The following is a 12,020-nucleotide window of genomic DNA, read 5'->3' as shown; positions in this document are numbered from 1 at the left end:
GTGACATATCTGTATAATTGGCATAAAAAGATCATGACATCAGTAAAAGAGTGACTTACAAAACAGCACATAACAAAAGTATATATGTCATGTTCCAGGTAGAACCTTTATGGTCACCATTCTCCTGTAAGGTTAATTCCTTCTGAGTTACTATCTGTTATGGAATAGGAATAGATCCCTTTTAGATTGTTACCTGCTGCACATCATGGCTGGGATGAAATTTTTAATACCACATGACAGAGATTAAAGAATAGGCTTAATTGAGGAAATGTAAAACAAGACTAAAGACAGCAGGTAAAGAAAAGGCACAAGTCCCTAATTCTCCCACTATCCCAGGCAAGTGTGCTAAAGTCAAAGTACTGCTAGGACCTTATGTATATATGCATATGCATATATATATATATATATATATATATATATATATATATATATACATATATATACACACACACATTGTGTGTGTGTCTGTGTGTGTCTATTTTAGTAGTAATACATTAATTTGCTGACATTCTACCTTTCTATAGAGCAGGACTGACAAAGCAGTCTTTTCAGTGAAAAAAGATACAGGTTACTTGGTCAAACAGTCTGGATTTAAAGGGTAGCTATGGGTAGAATTTGTTTGAAAATGTGAGCTGCTTTGCACCTGGAGACTTTACAGTCTGTGTTGTGGAGGAAGCCTACTCTTATAAGAAGCTGAGCTTGGGTATACCTATTCCTGTTGGGGAAAGAGGAACCCCCATTTCAGTTAGATTATTATCTAGTTAACCCAGAGTAAGGTTATAGAACCACTTTCAGATAGTTCTATTTATTGTACCACAGCATATATATTTTTTTTAAGATTTTATTTATTTGAGAGAGAGAGAGAGCACCCATGAGTGGGGATGGTGGGGAAGAGAGGGAGAAGCAGATACCCCAAAGCGGGTCTCAGTCCTAGGCCCCCAAGATCATTACCTGAGCCAAAGGCAAGATGCTTAACCAACCGAGCCAGCCAGGTGCCCCTAAATACAGAGTTGTCTTGAAGGGTGTTCAAGACAATTTAATCAAAAGTGTTATCTCTGGTGACATTTAAAATATTTTTTTATTTCAGCTATTTTACATTTCTTTTTAAGATATTAAAGCTATCCCCAGGATTAGTTGGCTTCAAGGCAAATTCTTCCAGTTAAATGAGTTAATACCTATTCTTCTCAAAGTATTCCAAAAAACAGAAAAGGAAGGAAACCTTCCAAATTCATTCTATGAGGCCAGCATCACCCCAATATCAAAAACAGATAAAGACACCACAAAAAAAAAAAGAGAACAATAGTGCTAGTATCCCTGATGAACATGGATGTAAAAATTCTCAATAAAAATACTAGCAAACTGGGATCCCTGGGTGGCGCAGCGGTTTGGCGCCTGCCTTTGGCCCAGGGCGCGATCCTGGAGACCCGGGATCGAGTCCCACTTCGGGCTCCCGGTGCATGGAGCCTGCTTCTCCCTCTGCCTGTGTCTCTGCCTCTCTCTCTCTCTCTCAATGTGTGACTATCATAAATAATAATAAAATTTTTTAAAAAAATACTAGCAAACTGAATCCAGCAACACATTAAAAAAATTATTCACCATGATCAAGTAAAATTTATTGCAAGGGTAGTTCAATATTTGCAAATCAGTCAACATGATACATTAATAAAAGAAAGGATAAAATAAATAAAAATTCAAAAAATAAAATACTAAACTAGTTTACAATGAGCATGAATAATTTCAAAAAATTAGCAATTTTTATATGTCAGTTTTCAGCATTTTATTTTATAAATATAAAGTAACCAAAATTACTGATATGTCTTACTATGTAACAATGGGAACAGATAGACACATGATTATGGGCTTTTATTTATCATTGATTTTAGTTTCTAAACTGTTATAATTTCTTAAGACAGTTTTCTTCTTTAAGGTACTATACATATAATCTTTTGCAGATTTACCATGAAGGCAAAGTAAATGAAAGTGATTACAGAAAACTAGAAGAAATGCATCAAAGATGCCTGGTTGCAGAGCGTTGTAAAGATGATCTTCAACTAAGACTTAAGACAGCAGAAAATAAAATAAAACAACTTGAAATAAAGTAAGTTATTCTTTTGGAGTTTCTGTTAACATTTTCAGAATTTGTACTTTCTGGCAGATTCTTTATTTTTTTTTTAAATAGGACTTATGTATATGTGGAAAAAAAAACTTTTTAGCACCAAATAGAATTTTTTTCAAGCTTATTTCTGAAAACTGCTTTCCTCAGGAAGAAAAGATTTAACAGCATTATGCCCTTTTATTTTAAATTTCTCCTTTCTGGCAGTTAAATAGCATGCTCATAAGATTGGAGTTTTTTTTATACTAACTATTCAGCTTCCTTATTAGTTATTGCTTTTATACTCAGTTTAAGTGTATACTTCTTTTGTTAGTGAATATTCTATAATAACCCATCACGTTTATTTGTTACATTGTCTATTAAAATGGTAAATTTATAGTCTGGCATATCCCTTCTGAATATTTTTCTACCTTTTTCCCCCAGAGTATTACTTAATACAGTAAAATTTAAGTTGAATTGTGTGAAATCTCAGTGTGTTACAGAATATGTTTAGTAGCTATTTTAAAAATAAAGAGGAATAATGTCAGCAATACAGTGGAATGAACTGGAGGTATCCAGCCCATGTCCCTCCACAGAAACAAATATGTAAAAGGAATCCCTGGACAAAAGTACCTTTGTGAGAGCTTTGGGATCCAGGTAAGAGGTTACAAAACACTGTTGGAACTCCAAAACAGGGAAGTAAGCCTGTACACCAGTGACAGTGCATACTATGGTCCTGTCTATGGACCAAAGCAGCCCCATCTCCCCATGGTCTTGGCTGTAGCACCACTTGTCTGCAGTCCTGTTTCTACCCCCTCCACTAAGGGACTCAGTAGAAGCCATCCCTGTGGATCCTTCTGATAATAGGTCTGCCAACCTCAGAGCTGACTGTGGTCCTTGTATCCTGGCTCTAGCTCCACTTTCCTATGGTCTAGAGGCAGTCCTACCCAGCCAGGAACCAGCCAAGTGAACTAAAGGAAGTACTAACAGTTGCCCAGCAGAAGTCACACCTGATTGCAGACTTAGCAAAACCACAAGACATGGATCCAGCACTGCTCTACCACTGTTTAGGTCACCTTTCACAGCCAAGGATCCACCCAAAAGACCCAGCAGAAGCCACACTTGTAGATGCTTCCAGGCCCCCCTCCCGACCTCAGACTTGACTCCAATCCCTAGGCCTTGTGACCCAGTTTTAATCCCACTCTACCACACACTACAAAAGCAGCCCTACCATCTCATGGACCAGCCAGTAACATGACAGGAATACCCTTAGGAATCCACTGGACACAACACCGGACTATGCTCCTGATTACATGCCTGCCAACCATGAACCTGGCAGATAGCCACACAACATAATTTAAGCCTTGCTATACCACAATCCCAGAAGCAACCCCCACAGTTGTAAGACTTGGCAGGAGAAGCACCTGCCAAAATCAGTCTACAAAGACTGGAAGATGAATCTGCTTCTTCAAATACATAGATACTGAGAAAGAATCAGACAAACACATCAGCACCAGGGGAAACTAATAAAGCTCTACTAACTGTCCCAAAAGAAATGGAGATCCATGAACTGCTTGACAATTTTAAATGTTGTCTTAAAAATCAATGGCTATGAGAAAACACATTCAACTAAATGAAATCAGAAAAATGGAATGAACAAAATGAGAAGTTTAACAAAGAAATAGAAACCATTAAAACAAATCCTGGAGCTGAAGAACTGAAAAATTCTGTAGAGTTTCAGCATCAGACTTGATCATGCAGAAGAAAATCAGCAGACTTTAAGTTAGGTCATTTGAAATCATCCAGTTAGAGGAACAAAAAGAAAGAGTGAAAAAGGGTAAAGAAAACCTATGTGAGTTGTGGAATATCTTCAAGTAAACCAATATGTACATTATGAAAATCCCAGAAGAAGCACAGAGTGAGAAAGGAACAGGTTTATAAAGAAATGATGGAAAGCTTCCTAAATCTGGAGAGGGAGTTGAACATCCAGATCCATGACACCCAAAGAATCACAGATAGGCTTAATTAACATCAAGAGGTCTTCACTTAGATGCATTATAATCAAATTACCAAAAATAAAGAAAAAATAATTTTGAAAACAGGAAGTTATTCATTACATACAGGGCATGCCCCTCAATCCCTGTATAACTATCAATAGATTTCTTAGAAGAAACCTTGCAGCAGAGAAAAAGTGGCATGATATATTCAAAGTACTGAAGGAAAAAAAACCGCAAACCAGGAATACTATACCCAGCAAAGTTGTCCATCAAAAATGAAGGAGAGGTTAAAAATTTTCTAAGACAAACAAAAGCTCAAAGCTCATTACCATTAAAGTTGCTGTACAAGAAATACAAAGAGTTTTTCAACTGAAATGAAAGGATACTAATTAGCAACATAAGAACACATGAAAGTATAAAACTCACTGGGAAAAGTAAGTACATGGTCAAACTCAGAATACTTTGAATGTAATAGTAGTATATAAATCATGTTTAACTTCAATCTAGAAGTTAAAAAGTAAGATTATTAATAATAGAGATACAATAATGTGTTAATTGATACACAGTATAAAAAGATGTAAAAAGTAGGGATCCCTGGGTGGCGCAGCAGTTTGGCGCCTGCCTTTGGCCCAGGGCGCGATCCTGGAGACCCGGGATCGAATCCCACTTCGGGCTCCCGGTGCATGGAGCCTGCTTCTCCCTCTGCCTATGTCTCTGTCTCTCTCTCTCTCTCTCTCTGACTATCATAAATAAATAAATTTTTAAAAAAAGATGTAAAAAGTATGACATCAGGAACAAAAATGTGAGGGAGCAGAGAAGTAATTGTGGAGATTTTATGTGATTGAAGTTAAATTGTTATAAATTTCAAACTAAGATTTTATGTAAGCCTCATGCAAATCAGAAAAAAAAATGTGTAAACACACAAAAGATAAAGAGAAAGGAATGAAAGCAACTACTGTAAAAATACAGCAAATCACGAAGACAGCTATAATAGAAGTAAAGGAACTATAAAACAAAAAAAATGCATACATATTAGAAGTAAAATTGACTGTTTACAGATGATGTGATCCTATATATATTGAAAAAACCTTGAAGATACCACCAAAGAAGTCATTAGATCTAATACATAAATTCAGTAAAGCTATAGGATACAAAATCAGCATACCAAAATCAGTTGCATTTCTATATACTTACAGCAAACTATTTGAAAAAGAAATTAACAATCCACTTAAAATTGCATCAAAATGAATAAAATACTTAAATTTAACCAAGGAAGTGGAAAAAACTGAAAACTAAAAATCATTGGTGAAAGAAATTGAAGAAGTATATAAATGTAAAGATATCATGTTCATGAAATTGGATGAAATAATATTGTTAAAATGTCCATTCTTTCCAAAGCAGTCTTCAGATTCAGTAAAATTCTATCAAATTTCCAATGGCATTTTCCACAAAAATAGAAAAAAACAATCCTAAAATTCATAACCTCAGAAGACTTCAAATAGACACAACAGTCTAAAGTAAGAACAAGCTGAACGCATCACAATTCCTGATTTCAAAATACAAGTCTTTGGGCAGCCTGGGCAGCTCAGCAGTTTACCGCCACCTTCAGCCCAGGACGTGATCCTAGAGACCTGGGATCGAGTCCCACGTCAGGCTCTCTTCATGAAGCCTGCTTCTTCTGCCTATGTTTCTGCCCCCCTCTCTCTCTCTTTCTCTCTCTCTCTCATGAATAAATAAAGTCTTTTTGAAAAAAAACAAAATACAATCTTCAATAATAAAAAGTTTGGTACAGGAATAAAACAGAGGGAGGAGGGGCAAGATGGCGGAAGAGCAGGGTCCCCAAATCACCTGTCCCCACCAAATTACCTAGATAACCTTCAAATCATCCTGAAAATCTACGAATTCGGCCTGAGATGTAAAGAGAGACCAGCTGGAATGCTACAGTGAGAAGAGTTCGCGCTTATATCAAGGTAGGAAGACGGGGAAAAAGAAATAAAGGAACAAAAGGCCTCCGAGGGGGAGGGGCCCCGCGAGGAGCCGGGCTGAGGCCGGGGCGAGTGTCCCCAGGACAGGAGACCCCGTCCCGGAGGAGCAGGAGCTGCACCAACCTTCCCGGGCGGGCGGAAAGGGGCTCGCAGGGAGTTAGAGCAGGACCCAGGAGGGCGGGGATGCCCTCGGGCTCCCTGGGACACTAACAGACACCTGCGAGCCCAGGAGAGTGCTCCGAGCTCCCTAAGGGCTGCAGCGCGCACCGCGGGACCGGAGCAGCTCGGAGGGGCTCGGGCGGCGGCTCCGCAGAGGGGGCTGCGGGACGGGAGCGCGAATCCACCAGCGCAGGCCCCGGAGCACAGGGCGCCGGGACACAGCCCAGGATCCGGCCTCCCCTGGGACAGGCAGACACCGGGAGGGCCCAGGACAGCGAGGACGCTCCTGCCCCGAGCTGAGCAGATCAGCGGCCCCGCCCCGGAGCCTCCAGGCCCTGCAGACGGAGAACCGAGAGCCCCGAGCTCCGTAGTTCCTGCGGAGGCTGACTCCAGGCTTCCAGAGTTGCCATAGCAACTGCGGCTGTTCCTCCTGGGGCCTCACGGGGTAAACAACCCCCGCTGAGCCCTGCAGCAGACAGGGGCAGAGCAGCTCCCCCAAGTGCTAACACCTGAAAATCAGCACAGCAGGCCCCTCCCCCAGAAGACCAGCCGGACGGACCAGTGATACTCCCCCGTGTTCCAATACAACTTGTTTTTGGCCACTCTGCACTGAGCAAAATGACTAGAAGGAAAACCTCACCTCAAAAGAAAGAATCAGAAACAGTCCTCTCTCCCACAGAGTTACGAAATCTGGATTACACTTCAATGTCAGAAAGCCAATTCAGAAGCACTATTCTACAGCTACTGGTGGCTCTAGAAAAAAGCATTAAGGACTCACGAGACTTCATGACTGCAGAATTTAGATCCAATCAGGCAGAAATTAAAAATCAATTGAATGAGATGCAATCCAAACTAGAAGTCCTAACGATGAGGGTTAATGAGGTGGAAGAACGAGTGAGTGACATAGAAGACAAGTTAATGGCAAAGAGGGAAACTGAGGAAAAAAGAGACAAACAATTTTAAGGGACCATGAAGACAGATTAAGGGAAATAAATGATAGCCTGAGGAAGAAAAACCTACGTTTAATTGGGGTTCCCGAGGGCGCCGAAAGGGCCAGAGGGCCAGAATATGTATTTGAACAAATCCTAGCTGAAAACTTTCCCAATCTGGGAAGGGAAACAGGCATTCAGATCCAGGAAATAGAGAGATCCCCCCCTAAAATCAATAAAAACCGTTCAACACCTCGACATTTAATAGTGAAGCTTGCAAATTCCAAAGATAAAGAGAAGATCCTTAAAGCAGCAAGAGACAAGAAGTCCCTGACTTTTATGGGGAGGAATATTAGGGTAACAGCAGACCTCTCCACAGAGACCTGGCAGGCCAGAAAGGGCTGGCAGGATATATTCAGGGTCCTAAATGAGAAGAACATGCAACCAAGAATACTTTATCCAGCAAGGCTCTCATTCAAAATGGAAGGAGAGATAAAGAGCTTCCAAGACAGGCAGGAACTGAAAGAATATGTGACCTCCAAACCAGCTCTGCAAGAAATTTTAAGGGGGACTCTTAAAACTCCCCTTTAAGAAGAAGTTCAGTGGAACAATCCACAAAAACAAGGACTAAATAGATATCATGATGACACTAAACTCATATCTGTCAATAGTAACTCTGAACGTGAATGGGCTTAATGACCCCATCAAAAGGCGCAGGGTTTCAGACTGGATAAAAAAGCAGGACCCATCTATTTGCTGTCTACAAGAGACTCATTTTAGACAGAAGGACACCTACAACCTGAAAATAAAAGGTTGGAGAACCATTTACCATTCAAATGGTTCTCAAAATATACCCTAAAAACTATGGAACACTTCTGAAAGAAATTGAGGAAGACACAAAGAGATGGAAAAATATTCCATGTTCATGGATTGGCAGAATTAATATTGTGAAAATGTCAATGTTACCCAGGGCAATTTACACGTATAATGCAATCCCTATCAAAATACCATGGACTTTCTTCAGAGACTTAGAACAAATTATTTTAAGATTTGTGTGGAATCAGAAAAGACCCCGAACAGCCAGGGGAATTTTAAAAAAGAAAACCATATCTGGGGGCATCACAATGCCAGATTTCAGGTTGTACTATAAAGCTGTGGTCATCAAGACAGTGTGGTACTGGCACAAAAACAGACACATAGATCAATGGAACAGAATAGAGAACCCAGAAATGGACCCTGAACTTTATGGTCAACTAATATTCGATAAAGGAGGAAAGACGTTCCACTGGAAGAAAGACAGTCTCTTCAATAAATGGTGCTGGGAAAATTGGATATCCACATGCAGAAGAATGAAACTGGACCACTCTCTTGCACCATACACAAAGATAAACTCAAAATGGATGAAAGATCTAAATGTGAGACAAGATTCCATCAAAATCCTAGAGGAGAACTCAGGCAACACCCTTTTTGAACTTGGCCACAGTAACCGGAGAAGGACAAACAGTGTATGTTCTCATTCATTTGGGGAATATGAATAATAGCGAAAGGGAATATAAGGGAAGGGAGAAGAAATGTGTGAGAAATATCAGAAAGGGAGACAGAACATAAAGACTTCTAACTCTGGGAAATGAACTAGGGGTGGAGGAGGGGGAGGAGGGTGGGGGGTGGGGGTGAATGGGTGACGGGCACTGAGGGGTACACTTGACGGGATGAGCACTGGGTGTTATTCTGTATGTTGGTAAATTGAACACCAATAAAAATTAATTTATAAAAAAAAAGGAATAAAACAGACATATAGATCAATGGAACAGAATAGAGAGCCCAGAAAAAATGTGTGCATTTATGGCCAGCTGATCTTTGACAAGAGTGCCAAGAACATACAGTGGGAAAAGGATTGTCTTTTCAATAAATGATGTCTGGATGTCCACATGCAGAAGAATGAAATGGACTCTTAGCTCACATCATATATAAAAATCAAATCAAAATGGATCCAAGACTGAAATATAAATCCTGAAACTGTAAAACTACTAGAAGAAAACAGGGGAAAAGATTCTTGACGTTGGTCTTCAAAGTGATTTTTAGATATGACCCTATGAATACAAGTAACAAAAGCAAAATAGATGAGTGGAATTATATCAAACTAAGAAGCTTCTGCACAGCAAAGAAGAAAAGAGAACAAAGAGACCACCTACAACATAGGAGAAAATATTTGCAAGCAGTACATCTGAAAAGGAGTTAATATCCAAAATATATAAGGAAGTTGGATGACTCAATAGCAAAACAGATAAACTACTTTAGAAATGGGAAAAGGACCTGAAGAAACTTTTCTCACAAGACATACAAATGGCCAACAAGTATATCAAAAGGTGCTCATCATCACTGATGATCAGGGAAATACAAATCAAAACCACACTGAGATATATCACTCTACACCTGTTGGAATGGCTAATATCAAAAAGACAAAAGAGAGACTCCAGGTAAAGATGGCAGAGACTACATTTAGCCCATCTGGTAAACTTACCAGATTTGTACTGCTGTAGCCGGAGGAGCCACTCCAGTGGGAATTAAAGCTGAAAATAGTGTGATCTTGGCAACTGAGAAGAAACAAATCCATTCTGTATGAATTAGCAAGGTGTACACAAGTGGAACCACTTACTGAGTGTGTAGGCTTGGAGTATAGTGGCATGGGCCCAAATTATAGAGTGCTTGTGCACAGAGCTCAAAAATTAGCTCAGCAGTACTGTCTGGCTTACCAAGAACCCATTCCAGCAGCTCAACTGGTATAAGGAGTAGTGTCTGTGATGCAGGAATACACTCAGTCAGGTGGTGTTCATCCATTTGGAGTTTCTTTAGTAATCTGTGGTTTGAATAGGGGCAACTGTATTTCTTTCATTCAGATCCTTCTGGAGCTCACTTTGCCTGAAAAGCCTCAGCAGTGGGAAAGAACTATGTAAATAGGAAGACTTTCCTTAAGAAAAACAACAAAGATCTGGAACTTGAAGATGCCATTTGTACAGTCATATTAACCCTAAAGGAAAGCTTTGAAGGGTAGATGACAAGATAAATAGAAGTTGGAACCTGCAGTGAAGCCAGATTTGGGAGGTTTACTTCAACTGAAGTTAAGGATTATTAGGCTTTCATTAGCATAATAAAGAAGTGATTGGAAAATCCAGAATTTCAGATCATCTCTTTACTTAAAATGTTGAAGGATGTTTTGTTTTGCAGACTTTTTGTATACTTCTACATGGTTTAATGGACTCATGCTTTTTAAATGACACTCAGATTATAATAAACTGTTAAATCTACCCCCTCCCCCCAAAAAAGAGTGTCAGTGAGAATGTAGAGAAAAGGAAGCTCTTGGACATTGTTGGTGGGAATGTAAATTGATACAGCCACTATGGAAAACAGTGTATGGAGATTCCTCAAAAAATTTAAAAAACTACCATCTGATCCAGCAATCTCATTTCTGTGTATATATCCAAAGGAAACAAAATGACTGTCTCAAAAAGATATCTACACTCCTATGTTCTTTGCAGTATTATTCACAGTAACCAACATATGGAAAGAACCTAAGTGTCCATCAACAGATGAATGGATGTAGAAAGGGGAGGTAGATAGATAGCTATTTATTTCTAGTTATCCCCCCTTCTCAATTTTTTTTTCTTACAATTTGTTGAAAACCTAGGTTGTTCGTATTCTAGTTTCTTCTGCCTCATGCCTATATGTGATGCCATTTACCTTGTTTTCTCTGTCCCATAATTACATAAAACTCTGTCCCATAATCAAATCTAAAAACTAATAATCAAATCAAGAAGTTTGATGGGATCCAGTTCACATTTTTTTATAAGAATTCTTCATAAGCAGTAATATTTTGGACTTCAGTTTGGAGGCACATAATATGTGATCGTTTCTGATGTTAGCATCCTTCTGAATTTATCATCCTTTGATAATCATTGCCTAGATATGTCATTTCATTAGGAACTTTATCAGCCAAAGTTGAAATAGGAAAAAGAACCACAGGATTATGGAAGTAAAAGACCTTGTATATTTCCTCTAACACCTATTAATCAGATAATGGTCACAGTATTTGATTAGCTGGATTCAAAAGATGGACATTTTTATTTATTTTTTATAATAAATTTATTTTTTATTGGTGTTCAATTTACCAACATACAGAATAAAACCCAATGCTCATCCCGTCAAGTGCCCCCCGCAGTGCCCATCACCCATTCACCCCCACCCCCACACCCGCTCTCCTCCCCTTCCACCACCCCTAGTTCGTTTCCCAGAGTTAGGAGTCTTTATGTTCTGTCTCCCTTTCTGATATTTCCCACACATTTCTTCTCCCTTCCCTTATATTCCCTTTCACTATTATTTATATTCCCCAAATGAATGAGAACATACAATGTTTGTCCTTCTCCAAATGACTTACTTCACTCAGCATAATACCTTCCAGTTCCATCCACGTTGAAGCATATGGTGGGTATTTGTCGTTTCTAATGGCTGAGTAATATTCCATTGTATACATAAACCACATCTTCTTTATCCATTCATCTTTTGATGGACACCGAGGCTCCTTAAAAGATGGACATTTTTAAAGATAGAAATGGAAATTAGCAATATATTGAAGCAATATATGTGTTTGAAGATTGTCACCCAATAATCCATTGTTGAGAAAGTTCAAGAAATATAACCTATTTAAACTCTTAAGAGGTTTCTAGAACAAAGTTTTTTTAAAAACATTTTTAAGTCCTGTAACAGGAAAATATGAAATAGATCTTATTGTAATTTAGTAAAATAGACAGCTAATGTGTCTTCTTACGGAGTCCATTGAAGTAATAAAGGAATTTTGATCATT

At 39.0% G+C, this 12,020-nt stretch overlaps 1 protein-coding gene and 1 pseudogene across 3 annotated transcripts in view; both read left to right on the top strand.

Annotated features, from left to right (window-relative positions):
- The window catches only part of SCLT1 (sodium channel and clathrin linker 1), a 188,564-nt gene that overhangs the window by 118,106 nt on the left and 58,438 nt on the right, over positions 1-12,020 (top strand). For all 3 annotated transcript variants that reach the window (XM_055317108.1, XM_055317107.1, XM_055317109.1), the window contains one exon: positions 1,953-2,098. In XM_055317108.1, coding sequence (XP_055173083.1) covers positions 1,953-2,098 — 146 coding nt within the window. The remainder of the gene's footprint in view (positions 1-1,952; positions 2,099-12,020) is intronic.
- Positions 9,646-10,322, top strand: LOC129504422 (proteasome subunit alpha type-2-like; annotated as a pseudogene).

The sequence above is a fragment of the Nyctereutes procyonoides genome, unplaced genomic scaffold (assembly GCF_905146905.1).
Source record: "Nyctereutes procyonoides isolate TBG_1078 unplaced genomic scaffold, NYPRO_anot_genome, whole genome shotgun sequence".
Classification (NCBI taxonomy): Eukaryota; Metazoa; Chordata; class Mammalia; order Carnivora; family Canidae; genus Nyctereutes; species Nyctereutes procyonoides.
Note: the sequence above shows the minus strand (reverse complement) of the source record. Positions and strands in the feature narration are given on the sequence as shown.